This window comes from Anopheles arabiensis, chromosome X (assembly GCF_016920715.1).
Source record: "Anopheles arabiensis isolate DONGOLA chromosome X, AaraD3, whole genome shotgun sequence".
Lineage (NCBI taxonomy): Eukaryota > Metazoa > Arthropoda > Insecta > Diptera > Culicidae > Anopheles > Anopheles arabiensis.
This window is the reverse complement of record NC_053519.1, coordinates 17,493,466-17,511,393: the sequence shown is the minus strand read 5'-3', so window position 1 is coordinate 17,511,393 and position 17,928 is coordinate 17,493,466. Positions and strand designations below refer to the sequence as shown.

The following is a 17,928-nucleotide window of genomic DNA, read 5'->3' as shown; positions in this document are numbered from 1 at the left end:
AGTGTACGTCTTTACCTACCTTTCCCTATATTTTTTTGTTGATTTTTAAAGAGAGCTTGAGCCGATTGGCTTCATTCGCCTCTTACAACCTTGCCCTGTGCTAAGTGTAAAAGAACGAAACAAACACGTTCACGTTGATTGTGGTGAACGACTTGATTCATTCACGTTCACTAAAAAAGAACCGAATTACCCATCCCTAGTTTGATCGCGCGTTTCTCACGCTCTCTGTCTTTCTCTCTCGCTCTCTCAACGATCGAACGCTCAGAAAAGCAAACCGACGCGAGCATGTATGCGCGTACCCGTAGGCTCTCGCGGTGCGTGCGGACGGCATCTTTTTTGTGTCGCTCCGTCGGCCATACAGTTCCTCGGTCCAGCCAGCGCATTCTGGTGTTTTCCCTCGCCGCGCGTGCATGCTGCCGTTTTCCACTGGTGGTGTGTCCGTCCGTCCTTAGCGAATTGTTGTACGGTCCTCCTGCCAACACCTTCTGTCTTGGCCAGCCCAAGTGGAAGTAAAGTGACCAAACAACCACAACACCAAACTTCAATCAAACCCCAACACAGTGTTTGCGGAGTGTGTGAGAGAGCAACAGCGGGAACCTTGGGGACGAGTTGCGGGTGCGCGCGTGTGTACATTGGAAGTGGGGTACAGGTGAAGACGGGCATCGTGCCTCCGCGTGGAGAAATGGCCGCCGTTGATGAGTGAAAGTAGTGGACGCTTCACTGATGTTGGCTAGCAGCAGAGTGATCGAAGAAGCAGCATAACGAACGGGAGAGAAAGAGAGAGAGAGTGCGTTTATGTGTGTGTGTGTGAGTGTGTGTGATCGAGCGGTTGGAGAAGGGTGGAAGACGAAGGCCGTGTTGCATTAAAGCATAATTATTCAAATTATCTGTGCGTTTGTTTGGTGGAATTTTGCGAGAAACACAGGGGGCAGCCCCCGAAGAGCGTGCGGCCGGGGGTCAGCTGCCAAAGCAAAACCGAAAAGGCAAAAAAAGGCAGCCCGTCGAGAAATGCTGGACAAAAACCGGTATCTCCCTCGCCAGGTACCGTGCCGAGCCTGCCTCCTCTCCCCGCGAAAACAAAAGCCTTCCTCGCAATCAACCGTTGCAGATCGCATCCAAAAGCCACGTGTCTGCCCAGTGCTGCGTGCGTCTGTGTGTGCGCCATGACGCAGATGGTTCGGCGCTGCGAAGCTGAGGCAACAACCTTTCCGGACGCTGTGCGCGGCTGAAACAGGGAAATATCATCTCCTCGTGCGCGCGATGGTCATCGCCGGAGCCATCGAAGGTCACCTGTAAGCGAGCGATCAAACAAAAACATACATACACATACACGCGCGCGCGCACACACCGTGCACACCTGTACCTGTAGCCTGTGGACGGTGCGGGAAGCGCCATTTTTTATTCTTCGACCGATTCGTTCGGCTTCCAGCATCCGCAGCGACAGCCGCCATTAAGCGCTGCGGGCGCTCGGTGCGGGAAGAAGGGCCAACAGAGCGAAATGACGACGCCACACGGTATGCCACCGACCGGTGGCGGTGCGCCGGCACCGCCCGGCACCGGCGAGCGGCCACTCAGCTTCTACGACAACCTGTCCACCTCCTCCTCCCTGACCGGCCGGACCATCCAGTTTCCGGACATACAGTTCCGGTTCGACGAGAACATTCCCGACCGCCGTTCGGTGCACAGTACGGCCAAGTCGGACTTTTTCGGTCTCAGCACGGCACCAGCCACGACCAACACCACCACCACCACCAGCACCAGCATCGCCCTGACGCTGGACGAACCGCGCAGTCCGCCGGGGGGCTCCGGCTCGCCCGTCACTCCGCCGCTCCGGCCGTTCGACAACGGGGCTACACCACCGATCACCGGTTCGCCCGCGTCCAGCGGCGCCTCGACCGCCCCGCTGCGGTCACCCTCGGTCTCTCCCGGCAGTGCGGTCGGCGATGGAGGAACCGAACCGCCCACCACCAGTACGCCCCGCTGCTCGCGGCCCAACTCGACGATCAAAACCATCACCATCAAACTGCCCGACCCGGTCACGGGCGCTGCCGGCGGACCGTCTGAGGTATGTAAAAAACAAGAAGAAGAATAAGAAGAAGATAACTTCCCTTCATACTAAAATGCTGACGAAAAACTCTTTTCAATGCAATTTTTATGGAAAGTTCCAGGGTTAAAACGATATTACAAAAAAGAACATTACAGGGTTTTCCAGGAGTGCTCATAGCTGTGGGACACAATACAGGGTTTTCCATACCAATTAGCAAATGTCCACAGTCTACTAACAATCCTCGATTTGAAAAACACGAGTGTCTACCACTTACAAACAAGACAAGCCGTTTTTTCTACACTATCCATTTCAATTTCACAATTGTCGTCTTCGAAAACACACGTCAGATGCGGAACGGTTTATTTTGGTTTTGGCTGGAACGTGTATCACTTGTCTGTAAGAATTAAACCATGCTGTAAACTTCTTCTTTTTTTCTTCTTTGGCACAACAACCGCTGTCGGTCAAGGCCTGCCAAGTGAGCTTGGCTTTCAGTGACTTATTGTTACCATAACAGGATAGTCAGTCCTACGTATGAGGGCACGGTCTATTCGGGGTTTGAACCCATGACGGGCTTTTTGTTACGTCGTACGAGTTGACGACTGTACCACCAGACCGGCCCTATACCGGACATGCTGTAAACAGGTCTTGGGAAACCCTGTATTGACTCTTTCATAGGAATGTAATAGGAATTGGACTCTATAGCACCCTTGTTGGACAAATGCAATAAGAATTTTCAAGGAGCTTCCATATGAATGAATAGTCATATGAAGTTCACTTCCAATAGGAAAGAGTCAAGGAAGTGTCCGACAACTATGAGAACCCCTGGAAAACCCTGTAATATTTTTTTGTTAACCACAATCTAGAAAAGTAAAACATTATTTTACATATTTCCACAATTTTTTACTTTGTTACTGAAATGGTAATGTTATTTTCTGCCACGCTTTCTAACACGCTACCCTGCGACTGCGATGAGCAACATTTTCAATCTTCAATTTGGAACAATATAGTCTTTAAGGGACATGAAAATTACCCAATATTGTGAACGCTAATGCCTTTGCGATAGAACACATCAGTGCTGCCACGTGTATATTTCACTTGTCAGATTTGTTTTACCAGGACTATTCAAATGCCGTGTAATCCGGCTTGATAAGCCATGTCCACCTTAGGTTCCAAGCACCTTGGAATAGTGTCCCATTTGTATTTATCGTAATTTTAAAGGCATGTACTGCCCATACTATCAACCAGTCAAAACTGTTGTTAGCTGTTGCGCCAATCTGTTTTGTTAGAAAAAAAAAAACTATAACTAACCTGTTGGAAGTACCTCAATAGTAAACGTGCCTTTTTGATAAAAAATCTTCGTCTTTTGTATACTTTCAATATCCTTCAATATATTATTTATTTACCTAATGATACGGCCAACCAGGCCGTCCTTACGAGAAATAAAAAAAAAAATAATTTATTTACTTATCGCCTTTGCATTGGCGTAAGCAATTTGAATAAACTATCTCAACACTATGCGTTAGCAAACGATCTATCTTAATCTTAATTGGGGTCAAGTGTGTAATATGTATGAAGCTAAAAGGTGCTTTTTAAACGTATCGATTGAAATATTATAATTAATGTATAAATTAATAAACGGGGCCGGTCTGGTGGTATAGTCGTCAACTCGTACGACGTAACAACATGCCCGCCATGGGTTCAAGTCCCGAATAGACCGTGCCCCCATACGTAGGACTGACTATCCTGCTATATAGCTATAACGCGGGCTTTAGTTGTTTGATTGACGAAGAGTGCAGTGCGTTAGAGGCTTCTTTGGTTAGATAGTTAGATGTTTTAGAAGTTGTTTTAATAGCGGCGGCACCCTAAAGTCAGATTCCTAATATTTTCATCCATTTTCTAATTTGAGGTTTTCTGAGCAGTTCAGAAACCACGGATATCACGCTCTTCACTTGATTAACGTAGATAATCGTTAGCTATGCTCGGGCTATAATTTGACTTTAGCTATAATTACCTTTATAATTATAATTACCGTTTACCTATAAGTATGAGTTATCATTATAAGTCATCAGCGTTGTCAAAATGCTACATTTGTACTTCGCGTGCCTATTAAATGACCTAAGATTAGATCACAAGTACCGAAAATTTATAGAATGGCTATGCTTGGTTTTCCAAGCTATGAGAGTTTTTAGATACTGGTCGGATTGTGAGAAGTCTCATCAATGTGATGACGACATACGAGGTTAAAGAATTGTTCAGGAATTCCCAAAGTTTTGCACATATCTGGAGTAATGCATAAGAAAAAAAACGAGTTAGAGCGTCCGCCACTGATGGTATGAGTAATATCTTACTTTGTTGGGTTTTTTTTTTATTTACATGTTCATGCGATCAGCCGGTCTCGTAGTACAGTTGTCAACTCGTACGACTTAACAACATGCCCGTCATGGGTTCAATCCCCAAATGGACCGCGCCGCCATACGTAGGACTGACTATCTTGCTATGGGGGGAAATTAATTAGTCACTGAAAGCCAAGCCCACAAGTGGTACAGACAGGCCTTGACCGACAGCGGTTGTTGAGCCAAAGAAGAAAAAAAAAGAAAAAAAGTTCATGCGATCAAAGTTGTACGGTGAAGCATTTGACATGAATCGATTTGTTGTAGGCCACGAAAAAATGTAGATTTGATTCTAGGTCCTAGGATATGTCTTTAATATCGTATTTTAGCATGTATAACGAACATGTATAATATTGGGTCGAAAATGACCAAAATCAGATTAAGCGGTTCGTTATACACGGATAGTAGGGGAAAGCAGGGCAAAATGGGCACCCTCTATTTAAGCATTATTTGGCTACAAAGATACTTTCCAATTGTCAAAATGTATTCATTAGAGTGTTCTATGAACACCATGTATGTTTCATAACCCTTACATAATAAATAACCAAGAAAAATGCAAAATAAGGTTTAGTAGCATATAGATGTAGTTTTTGCCACTTCGAAAATTAGCTTACACAGGCATGCGTTGAAGTTTTACATGATATATTTTTAAAGATATGATATTTCTATACAATTATTCTGAAGAAAGCAAGGCGATTGAAAGCGTATTTTTACTAATATAATAAAAAATACAAAAATGCTTCACGTGGGGCAAAATGGGCAGATGCTTTTGACATACGCTTGGTGAGGCTATGGTGTTGTATTTGCCGCCTCAATAATGATAACAGGCACAGCTTCAAAAGATTCGATTTTGTAGATTTAAACGTGTTAAAAACTGTTTTAATTTTGATAACATATTTTTGGAAGAATTTTAAGGGCTTTCCTGACCAGCAAAACAAAAGATAGAACGAAAATACATTTCACGAAACGTGCGCTAAAGCATAGACCATTACCTAAGCGCAGTTGTTAATGCCCATATTGCCCCAATTGACGATAGGGGCAATATAGTAACAATTGACAAAAAAAACTAAAAACGATTAATATTTGTTGCTAACAAATTGGCCATTGATGAATTAGAATCTTTACAATTAAAAGCAACCTCCACAACCATCACATTCTTCCTGCCTCTTGTGTAATGTTTTTAATCAGGAAAATTTTGAAACAATTGAACAGGAATACTTAAGCTTCCACGACACTTTTTCTACTGACATCCGCTACAGATTGTTTCCAAACATACAATAATCTTGCCTTTATGAGTGAGCAGCAAACATACAAAATTACCCCCCCTTGCTTATGGTGCACTTTTTTCAATTCTCTTTTCATACGAACGACATTGAGTCTTTAAAAACAACATGCATCAATAACGCAAACATTGTTGCTCGTTAGACTTGTTCGTTTACAGGAGTATTTGTGGGCCATTTAGACTTGCTCTTTATGCGAACTACTGGTTCGCCGGACCCGTAATGAGAGGCTTCACTGTATGGCACTAATATTTTTTTTCTTCATTAATTTGGAGGGCATGAGGTGGATGACGCCACCCGGCCCAAAGTGGAAACTTCCGCGTGATCCATGTTGGTTGAATTAGCAACACGGGCCATTACAGTCCCCGTACGAGATTCGAACATCGGACCACGCGCACTGGCCACAGCGTAACACACACGGGCGCTCGCGCGCGCTTTTCACACAATAGACTATTGTGGGATGTTTCTGGCCCTGTCGCTTTTCCGCGGAGCGACACTGGAAACGGCAAAAAACGGAAACGGATGTCGTACGAAACAAACCCAACCGCCCTTGGCTCAATGGTTGGAGGGTGGAGCGGGGAGGTGGGTGTAGGGCTTATTGTTACGATCGGTTCCGCTTTCAGCCGTTGTTTGGTGTGTTTGTTTTGTTAGCTCGCGTCTGATGAACGGGTGCGCGCGCGCGGTGGTACTCAACCGTGAAAAATGTATGTATGCAAGTGTGGGCGGGGGAGATGAGAGGGGGTGAGAGGTATGTTGGAGCATGTATATGTGTGTGCGTATGTGTGCAGGTGGCTGCATTTGCCCTTAAGCGGACCTTTCCCCCCCCCCTTTTTTTCGGGCCTCGTGTGCAGGAGAGAACTATTCGCTCGAATTCCAAGCTCAAGCCAACCAACCAACCCACCTTTTCCCCACACGAGACTGCACGGGAATGATCTCATATTAATTCTCACTCTGCTGACTTGGCCTTCTTGTGTGTGGTGTGCGCTGGAATGTACACATGAAACCGTGAGTCACTGCGTATTGATGGTTGGCAGTTTTTGAACATACAGCGACAAACGGTGGGTAAAACTTGTCGTTATTTTTAGTTCTTTGTTTTGTTTTTGCTGTTTGTTCGTTGCTCACTTCGTGCTTTTTTGCCTGCACATTTGAGCGTTCTTATCGGTGGCTGGAACGCTTCGAGCTGGAGGTAGTTTCGAGTAACATTCCGAAAAACAAATGTTTGCTATTTGAGAAACAACACAAAAAATGCCCCCGGCGTGAACCTTCACATTATTGCGATCGTTTTACCGTGGCTAGGGTATTGCATTTACGTGCCGCCAGGCGGGATGCTTGGGTGTGTTGGGCGAGAAAATCAGTAAAGAAAGCAACGCGGGGGGAAAAACCATCACTACGAACGCCTTTGATCGAACCAAAATTTGCGCTTTGCGGTCAAAGACAAACGTCAACGTGCCAGTCCTAAATAGTTGTGACGCTCGTTTTGGCACCTTCCCAATGAAGGCCGTTTTTTTGTTTTCTTTTTCTCTGCGATCGTAAACTCTTCGTAAACAATTTCAACCCGTTATATCAATGATCAAATTTACACCTTCATCTCTACGACCGGCATGCTCGGGTATCCCATACATTTAATATGAGAAGTTATTATTTTTCTCATTTACATACATACAATTATTTGCATACTTTTCGGGGGTTTTCCAAATGACCAACTGAAAGTTTTACAAAATGATTTGCAATTACCTTCTAAGCATTAAATTGTTCTACTCATTAAATTCATAGGTCGTCTGGATCCGTACATGAAGTTTTTTTTCCTAATGTTTTCTTCTTAACTGGATACATACATACATACAGAAAATCTATAAAAGTTATGAAAGTAAAACTTATGCTACAAACTCATAGTGTTCTAGAAGCAAAGTTCTTTCTTCAACTCAAACTTAAAACGTGATCTTTTAACTCGTAGTTTACTGCACTACTTTATTGCTCTAAATCTTACAACGTAGCAAAGTAAATTTCGCGGCGGATCGGTTAAAAAATTTCACGTACGCTTTCTTACGCTTTCTGACTTGATCTCATGGCGCTCGCGCGATGGCCGTTTTTCGATTTGCGCGGCGATGTTTTTTTTTCTGCTCCCTCTGGTAACGGCAAATCGGCGACGTTTCGGTTCGGCTGTCAACGGCTTATCAATAAACACAAATTATAAACAACAATTTGTCACTTTTCGCCGACCTCGTTGTTTTCTACAACACATAGTATGTTATGATAAATTTACGAAAAGTAAAAATAAAGATTACACAAAAGGTATTTTAAGTATTTTATTTCGAAGTTTAAATTCCGTCAAATTGGCGGGTTCCGTAATCCTAGTGTTAAGATTAACCAAACGTGAATCGCGATTCATTCGTTCATTTCAGTATATAGAAAAAATAAGGTAAATTGTTTCATTTTGCATGAAGAATATAATTAGTGTATTACATCTTAAAAAAATATTAGGCACACCAGGATTATCTTTATTACGAATGGTAGGACGTTCTTTTCATGAACGTCCTGATTCTACGGTTCACGTTCATATTTGTTCATATTTGTATTGGAGCTAAGCATATTAGGACGTTCTTCATTTCGACGGGTTGGTTTTTTTTTATGAACGTCCTGGTATTACGGTTCACGTTCATATTTGTATGGTAGGAAATAAACGACCTGACGTTCTTTATTTCGACGGATAGGACGTTATTTTCATGACCAACTCAGTAAATTTTAATAAAGAATCGATGAACGTGGATTAGATGAACGTAGGTCGTTCGTTCTTTAGGATGAATTGAATGAATCGTACAGTTCTGGTTCTTGAGGCACAACTCTAGTATCAAGTGGTCCAATAGCGAAATATCGGTACATGTACGATTACGCAGTTCTGGCGTCGCATGAAAAATGTCAAATGATATTCATTCTACTTTTTTTTGCAATCATGTCATCGCAAAAGCGCTTATTGTTATTACACAAATGATTATCGCTCTTGGAAAGTCGTGTCATGGTAACCGAGTATATACAGGGTTTACCAGTCCAATAAACAACTGTCCACTTGTTTATAACAATAGTCGTTTTGAATAGACACCGCTGTCTACCACTTGCTCACACGTCAGATGGTGTAAGCTACTCTGTCCAATTCAATAACACAATTTTCGCCTTCGATTGCACAACGGTCGGATTCGGCACGGTTTCTTGTGGTTGTTGTATAATTAACAAAATTAATGTTTTGATTTATTGAAATGTATGGTTAATACTGCATATTTCTTGAATAAAAGAAAAGTGTTTGAAAATGTTTTGTTTTTGCAAAATTTGTCAAAACAAAACAAATAATGCCGGATCTGACAATTGCTACTCGAAGGCGAAAATTGTGTTATTGAATTGGACAGAGTAGCTTACACCATCTGACGTGTGAGCAAGTGGTAGACAGCGGTGTCTATTCAAAACGACTATTGTTATAAACAAGTGGACAGTTGTTTATTGGACTGGTAAACCCTGTAATGAACGAAAAAAGATTTCGACAGCCGCTTGCTGCGAATGTCATAAAAAATGGCAACAATTAACAACACTGGTCAGTCATCATGCGTAACATTTTGTTAAGAATGATTGGTAGCCTACATAGGTAAGTTTTCGCACATATACTCCATGCTGGGGCTCTCTATATGAACAACTGGTAGGGTTATCTGTTTATAAACTGCCGACTAATTTAATTGCGATAAACGAGACCTACGACTGATCAGTGGATAAAGTCATTTCATAAGAAGATGTCCTCTTTCTAAGATGGATTTAACATGTCCCCTGAAGATTATCTCGTAGTCTATCGCAAGCCCCAGATGTTTGACCGACGGCGACCATGGGACAGTCGTCTCATCAACAATAAGCCCCAGGCTCAGAGATGGAGTCAGCGTATTCTTAAAACGATGGGGAAAGACAATTGCCTGGGTTTTGGATGGATTAATTTTGATCCTCCATTCTGTAGCAAATATCAGGTAGATATCGACAATCTGCGTTGCAATCTGCTCTTTAGCTCGATCAAGTTCCTACCTGTTACGGCAATGGCAGTGTATTTTTCACAACTTCAATAGCTTCTCTTGTATTGATCATTAAAATTTCAAATTTGGTACATAAGTACGGATATTAGTTTTATTTACTTTGGTGAAGAAATGGGAATTTTTAAGTTTCATTTACTATTTTTACTATTTTTTAAGTTTTACAACTCGCCTTTTAAATGGAACAGTTTACTGCATGAAAAATAAAATGAAAGTACCTTTACCCATGCATGTTGTTGGTAATTATTAATACAATTTTCATCTTTTATTGTTGATGTTTCGTTAATTTATTTTCTCATCTATTTTTCATTTGTACGGTAAATTGTTGATTTGTTCCGAGCTTTAATGTGTCAAAGTTACGCTCGATTTCGATTTAGATGTACAATTATTACAATACAATTATTATTTGTTATGTAGGCAGTAATTTAGGCCAAATAACCTAAGCCTAAATAAAAAAATAAATAACTTTATATTGTTTCATAGTAAAATTTATCAAAAATTATATGGTTATGTACTTATGATATTGTTTGAATTTCATAGAATACTAATTCTGCAACAATTTTCTTTATTGGTAATATTTCTTATAATTGAAATATGATTAAAAGAGAGTAAATATGAGGAAAACGTAGAACATGATGCATATTGAAATAATATATGATGCCTTCTAATTTTTTACACAATAAATTAAATAACAGAAATAAATCAAAACATATTTTTATGGAAATGTTCTGCTTTTCTATTCATATTCAAATAAAATTATCAAAATCATCCATGAAGTACATAATTAGTAAGCATATACATATAGCACATATAGTGCAGCATTAAAGGCTGCTCATGAATAAATTGGTTGTCATATATTACAAAATATTTAAAAAATAGTAAATTAAATTTTAAATATTCCCATTTCTTCATCAACGTGAATAAGACTACCCAATTGACATTTCTGAGCTCAAAGTCTCTATAAAAATAAACAAACATAACAGCCTAGCTCGAAAATCGGGTTGTCGAACTATCTCCCTTAAACTGACCTTATTGCACCAGTTTAAGGGACTCTTAGAACAAACCCTTTAAAATCGACTGTGATGTGACTTTTTCGTTGCTTTCTTCTCTATCCTTTGGGAAATTACGTTTCCAATTCTTATTACAGGTCGTATAGTCATTTCATAACAAAAATGGCCGAATTTTCACCAACTAATGCCTTCTTTTTTACCATATATTAAAGCACATACAAAATGTATGGAATATCCGGGTATGCCGGTCGTCACGATAAGGAGTATCAAAAGAAAAAAAAAGAAAAAAAAGTTTTTTAATTTTTTTTTTAATAACTTCATCATGTGACCTTTATGAAAATAAAATTTCCTGAAGATACATGAAAAAATCAGAAGCAGTCGCAGAGTTAAAGATCAAACTATCCCGCCCTCCTCGCGCCATTCCTGTCTGGCTTAATTAATATCTCATTTTTATTATTTCCTTTTTTCTCCAGGCCGTCTACATGACGACGACGGTGCCGCAAAACTTCGCCAAAAATGCCAGCACACTGATCGGGCGCCACAAGCCGACCCGGAGCAGCCTCCGGCACAGCCGCATGCTGGTGGTGAACAAAACCGTCCCGGTGCGGTACCCGCCCGGCAACTCGCTGAACCTGCGCCACCTGCGCCTGTGCCGCACGCTCATGGTGCTGCAGATACTGATCGGCATCGTGCTGAACGTAATCGGGCTGAACATCATGGTGTGGTCACCGTCCACCAGCACCAAGGACAATCCGTACTGGTCGGGTTTGATTGTGAGTAGCGAGAGCGTGTGTGTGATGCCCCTTTTTTGCATGATTTTCTCATCTTCATCCCCCCTTTTTTCCCCGCAGCTAATCGTTTGTGGCGTGCTGTTTCTGGTGCTGTTTCAGTTCAAGCGGGCCCGCACCGGCACGGACAAGGGAACGCCCGCCCAAAACGTGGCCCGGCTGCACCAGCCGCAGTCGCCGTGGCGGGAAAACTGTTTTCACTTTCTGCGCGTGAACGCGCTGATCGTGCTGCTGCTGACCATCTTCTTCACCGCGCTAGCGTTCATCTACGCGATGATCCACGCGACCAACCTGTCCGCGGATGGATTGCGCTGCGAGCCCCAGTTTACGTTCAACGTCAACTCGTCCTCGTGCGTGTGTACGATCGATACGCGCCCGGCGGCCCGAACGACCGTGCTGCCGATGAGCGCGAACGCGACCGACCCATCGCTTGACGAATCGCTGCCCGCTGGAGGCGCGTACCACGACGCCGGCATCATACGGCTCGAGTATCGGTAGGGAGTGTGCGTAAACGCGTTACGTTCGGCAAACGTGCTAATCTTGCTCTCTGGGCACATTCGCTTCCTTTTCCAGCGACTTCAACTGCAATGAAGTGCACAGCATCTGGTACTACGTGATGCTTGTCTCGACGCTGCTAAATAGTGCCGGCTGTCTGCTGGCCACCACCTTCCTAGTCATCTACAGCATGGAGTGTTTTCGCCGGTCCACCGATCGGCAGCCGCATCGCGCCAAGAACGGTCAGCCGGGTGGTGGGGTGCGTATCGCTGATCCGGCCGCCACCACCGGTAACCTGGCGAATACAAACCACCCAAATGCGACTGCGCCGGACGCCTCCACACTGCCCCTGCTAGCGATTGCGAAACCGGCCCCACGCGGCCCACCCGCACCCGACAGCAGCATACTGAGCAGCACGGCCAGTAGCGGCCGTCCGGAAACGGGCCAAACGGACACGACTCTCGAGGAAAACACACTGATCACGATCCTGTCCGAGGAGGCGGCTGAGGAGGGCAACAAAACGTTAGTTTCGTGAGGAAAGCTAGCGAGAGAAGGGCAGCGAGAAACGCGGACGGTGCTATATGAGTATAAATCCTCAGACTTGTAAATGCATCGTGAAGAATAGTTAGCTGTTAACTGCACGATAACGATAACTGCAATGGGTGCTAAGGCCTCCCCCCCCCGGTAACGAACAGTATTCGTTGGTGAGCTAGTAAGGTATTGCAATAAACAGATGCGTCTAGCCGAAAACGGTACGCGTGTATGGAATTTAAAGATTATTCGATTTTATTGTCAGTTTTTTTCCCACGGTTGGTCCGAATTTCCCGGACTTGAGACGCACTTAAGCCAGGCATGATGCTCGTGCAGCCCGCAAAACAATTTTAAAACTATATATTGAGCGAATAAAAAGAAACAGAAACATAAACTCATTGAATTATAATCATTGCCGAAAACGTTCAATCGTACTTTTGAGCTTGATAATAGTATAGTTGATTATACCGAACGTATCAAGATTAAATTTTACCCAAACTTCATACATTGCCACTTGGGGCGATGATAACCAGGCATCAAGAACAATATTCACGATGAAATGTAACATAACTCCATTGTTTTGATAGCCAACTGAAGAACGTTTAATTTAATTAATCATCAACTCTGTCATGTAGCGTTCCAAGGCTACTGCCTTGTAATTATCGTAATTTCTATAAAATAATTATCGTAATTTCGATAAAGTAATTATCGTAATTTCGATAAAGTAACTATCGAATAATTCAACAATGCAGCATCCAAACTGAAAGTAAAACAACACATTTGAGAACGTCTTTGTCATAATATATGCACACAAAAAAAGTGAAATATATGAACAAAACAAAGTTTCAATCGTGCGGTTTGTGGATCTAGCTTGACAGATCCTAAGCTCTGCGACTTGTATTGTTTACATTTTTGGATGTTTTATCAAATGAATGAGTTGACGTGATGATTAAGCAAAAAAAAAAACAAAAGGACGAGATTGAAAACAATAAAAAAAAAACTTGTGTTCGGGTGATTTATGCATCCTAAGATCAAAACGGGAAAGACGGACACTCTGTCGTAGGAAAAGATGGACACCGGATTTTTTTTACTTCTTATATCAATTGATGACGAATAGATATCATCAAATATCTTAAGTAAAAGTATTCGGAAGATATAAACCATCCATCAAGTAGAGAAAGCATTGAAATAAGCGAGACATGAAACACCGGTCAAAATAGCAGTTATGCGTGATGCTATTACACTTCTAGGCCTTTCACAAAACCCAATATCTTGACACGGCTTGGGCAACTTGAATCAACAAAATGAAGAGGCATCGATGATTTGACATCGTTCAGGAATACATGAAAGATTCGATGGGATAACAAAGATCAAAAAGAATTTTGACATGGTGGAAAAAATGGCTTGATCTGTTAACAAGTCCCTCAAATCTGCTGGGGTCGCGGATTTTCCGCGGAGTAATATCCTAAAGCGAAGTTTTAGACTGTTGTTCTGTAAGCTAGAGTAACGTCAGCTGTTAGTGCCCGAATTTCTAATAATAACGTGTCCGTCTTTACCTTCCTTCCTCAATGTGACATGTTTTTAAAACGTTTATAGCAATCAAAATTTATTAATAACTTTGAAGCAAATTGTTGAAGGTCGAGACTAATTCAACATTCTTTTTCACTCTTCCTTATTAGCAATAACACCAGCTCATGACGATAAAGCTTGAAGCTTTTGCTGAAGGGCTGCTTAATTTTAATGAAGTTTGTCGATGGTTTCTTCGATTGTATCCTCGATATAAACAAGTACCGAATGATTAAAATGAGACACTTGGATTTCAAGCTATTTTTTGTATCTCTGAAACCCAAACTTTCCATCAAACCCCTCATGAACACGAGCAAACAAATTCTATTGAAATACAAAAGAACAAATGAATAAAATTCTGTTTTTATGCTAAGAGTTCCAAATGCACCTCTCAGGTTTACTAGGCTTACTAACTCTCTCTAACCTGAGACCTCTCCAATACATCCAATATTTAATATTATATCCCTCTTATTTTTGTATGGTGTTGCCATGGTTGCATTGCATGATGCATGGTCCAATCTGCAATCGAGTTCGCAGTCTCCTATAGCAATAGTCAAGGTTGTATACTAAATGTTCTATCTCTTCCTATCTTTTATGAACTTTAAATAAAACTAGTATTTGATTATAATTTTGAAAAAAAAACTTGTAGAACCAGAAACACCGATGATGGATAAACAAAAAGTATGCGAATTATGTTAGCCTGATTACAAAAAGATAGATACCATTTAAATAAAATATGAATAATAATATATTAATATAAGAATATAAAAGGACAAAAAAAAATTATCCTTAACGAATTCATGATGAGGTGTTTTTTATTCGTAGAAGAAGATATTCATAAAAAATAGGTACAGTGTAATAGTTGACGAAAAGGGTTTATTTTTGGTATTTTTAAAGAAACCATTGAATGAAACCACGCTTGAACGTTTACACATTCCATTCTGCATATATATTGGGGAACGATTGGGGACCCCATGTCGACCCCCCCGCTTATGGCCTCGAGATGGATAAATCCACCATTGGCTACCGCTGAAATCTTCCTTACTTATCCATCAAATTGTTCCTTACAAGATTCATCAAATTGTTACTGAGGTGAGGAATAGCGAATCGATGTCTTGTAGGTAGCGGTTGACAGGGAGACAGGTTGGACTGCAACTACTACATGGGTATTACGACGTTGAATATCGCCTATAAAATATTCTCCCGAATCCTTCAGGATCGACTTGTCCAGCACGTCGAAGAGATAGTTGGGAGCTATCAGAATTCAGAAACGGAAGATCAACCACTGATCAGATCTTGTGGCAGATCTTGGAGATGATGGCAGCATACAGACACGACACATACCATCTCTTCATTGACTTCAAAGCCGCTTCATATATAAAAGCATATAATAGCATAGCCAGGGTAAAACTGTACGACGCTATTGAGCTGTTTTAGAATCCCGGCCAAATTGATAAGGCTGATTAGAATGACTATGACCAACGTCACTTGCCAGGTGAAGATGGATGGAAAACTCCCAGGCCCTTTTGCTACCAGCAAAGGTTTGCGCCAGGGGGACGGGGTTGCCTGTCTCCTATTCAACTTGGTGCTAGAGAGGGCCATCCGTGGAGACTTCGGGAACCATCTACTATAAATCAATCCGGATCCTGGCATACGCTAATGATATAGACATCTGTTGGGAAAACTGAGCGCAGCACCGCTACTCAACCCTGTCGCCACGTGACAAGGGCTTGACGTACGCGTTCGGCTAAGCTCGGCGCTGCTCGACTAAGTTCGGGAATGAAGGGCTCGGGATCGGTCTCTTCATCTTTTATCCGCCGACCCGGACGGACGTAGCGCGTGCTCGTCCCGTTTTATCTCGTACAGTGCGTGTCTTGTAAACGCGTCTATTTTATGTAATATTTAATTTGTAAAATAAATAAGTAATAAGTTGCAAACCATAAAAGTGGCGACGAGTAAAAAGGAAAAAGACATTAGTAGTGAAAAAAAAGTAAAGTAATACGTGTGCAAAATTCCGTCAACGCGTAAACGGTGCCGAAAGGACACGAGTCCGGAAGACATCGAGATGGATGAAGAGCAGCGAAGACTTTCGCAGCATTTCGAGGTTCCGGGACCGGTGTTTCTGCAACCGGTAAATGGTCAGCCCCTCCTGCCCAACGCTCCTGCCATGGATCAGCCCACGGGAGTCCAACCATCGACAAGCCAGCAATCGCCATCGTTCCAGCCAGCGACAAGCCAGCAAGCGCCATCGTTCCAGCCAGCGACAAGCCAGCAAGCGCCATCGTTCCAGCCAGCGACAAGCCAGCAAGCGCCATCGTTCCCGCAAGCCACAAGCCAGCACCCGCCATCGCTGTCGAATTCATCCGTAAACGGTGAGCCCTCAATGATCCAATTAATGCAACTTTTGCAACATCAAATACAACAGCAACAGAAAATGCAGCAAATGCAGCAGCAGTTGATGACAAAATTAATGCAGCAGCAGCAGCAGCCGGTATCACAACCGGTAACAGCATCACACATACAGCAGCAGTTCCAGCCGGGTCCACCCAACCCGGAGCAAATCCTTGATGCATTGGCCAGTAACATCACCGAGTTCCGCTTCGAGGCCGAAGCCGGTATCACGTTCGAGGCCTGGTACTCACGGTACGAGGATTTATGCATCAATGATGCTGCACGGATTGACGATTCCGCAAAGGTGAGGCTGCTCATGCGTAAGCTGGGTGCAATGGAGCACGAAAGGTACGTTAATTTTATATTACCCCGTTATCCTCGTGATTTTACGCTAGAAGCCACAATCGAGAAGCTAAAATCAATTTTTGGCAAGGCTGAATCGCTACTAAGTAAGCGTTATAAGTGCATGCAGCTCAATAAATCCCGTTCCGAAGATTTTCTGGTGTACGCGTGTCGTGTCAATCGAGCGTGTGTCGATTTCCAGCTAAAAGGGATGAGCGAAGAGCAGCTTAAGTGTCTCGTTTTTGTGTGTGGGTTAAAGGAGGAAACGGATAAAGATTTTCGGCTCAAATTGCTCACTCGCATAGAAGAGCGCGCTGATGTAACACTCGAGCAGCTTTCGGCGGAGTGTAACCGTATTGCAAATTTAAAACTCGACAATGCAATGATTGTGGGCGAAAAGGGAGAGCAAGTGTATGCAATACAAAATGGCGATCGGCAGAACAAGCCGAATTTTCGCGCAAAGGGATCACGCCCGCGCTGGGGAAATCACGATGGCCGATCAGGAAACGATAAGCCGTCCAATCCTTGTTGGCTGTGCGGTGAACTGCATTGGGTAAAAGATTGTCCGCAAGCTACACAAAAGTGTCGAGTATGCAATAAGGCTGGTCATCGGGAAAATCGCTGTCGCAATCGAAAAGGTGTTCGCCGGGGAAGAAATCAATTTTTTTCTACTAATACCGTTAGGGTGTGCAGCGTACAAACAAACCGCAAATTTGTCAATGTATCCATCAATGGGACGGTCATACTCCTGCAGTTGGATACAGCGTCTGACATAACCGTCATAGACGAAACAGCATGGAGGAAACTAGGGCAACCATCATTGGTGAAGCCTTCAGTAAATGCGAAAACTGCCTCTAACGAAGAACTGAAGCTTTTGGGGGAATTTTCATCAACAGTTTCAATAAATAATGTCACAAAACCAGCGATCATTCGCGTGGCGCCGGGTGAGCTTCTTTTATTAGGAGCAGATCTAGTGGATCTTTTCGAGCTTGCATCAGTTCCTATGAATACGTTTTGTGCTACAATTTCT

General features: G+C 42.7%; 1 protein-coding gene across 1 annotated transcript; it reads left to right on the top strand.

The window, feature by feature from the left end:
* Positions 1-299: 299 nt before the first annotated feature.
* LOC120906423 lies at positions 300-12,993 on the top strand. The gene is made up of 4 exons (XM_040318094.1): positions 300-2,065; positions 11,259-11,558; positions 11,637-12,067; positions 12,147-12,993. The coding sequence occupies exons 1-4, from the start codon at positions 1,499-1,501 to the stop codon at positions 12,601-12,603; spliced, it is 1,755 nt and encodes a 584-aa protein (XP_040174028.1). The 5' UTR covers positions 300-1,498; the 3' UTR covers positions 12,604-12,993.
* Positions 12,994-17,928: the final 4,935 nt, after the last annotated feature.

Excerpts from the sequence above, each read along its gene's own strand:
- LOC120906423 (XM_040318094.1), top strand. The coding sequence starts at position 1,499 with ATGACGACGCCACACGGTATGCCACCGACCGGTGGCGGTGCGCCGGCA. Across the intron at positions 11,559-11,636 it reads CGTACTGGTCGGGTTTGATT|CTAATCGTTTGTGGCGTGCT; the intron begins GTGAGTAGCGAG and ends TTTTCCCCGCAG. Across the intron at positions 12,068-12,146 it reads ATCATACGGCTCGAGTATCG|CGACTTCAACTGCAATGAAG; the intron begins GTAGGGAGTGTG and ends TTCCTTTTCCAG.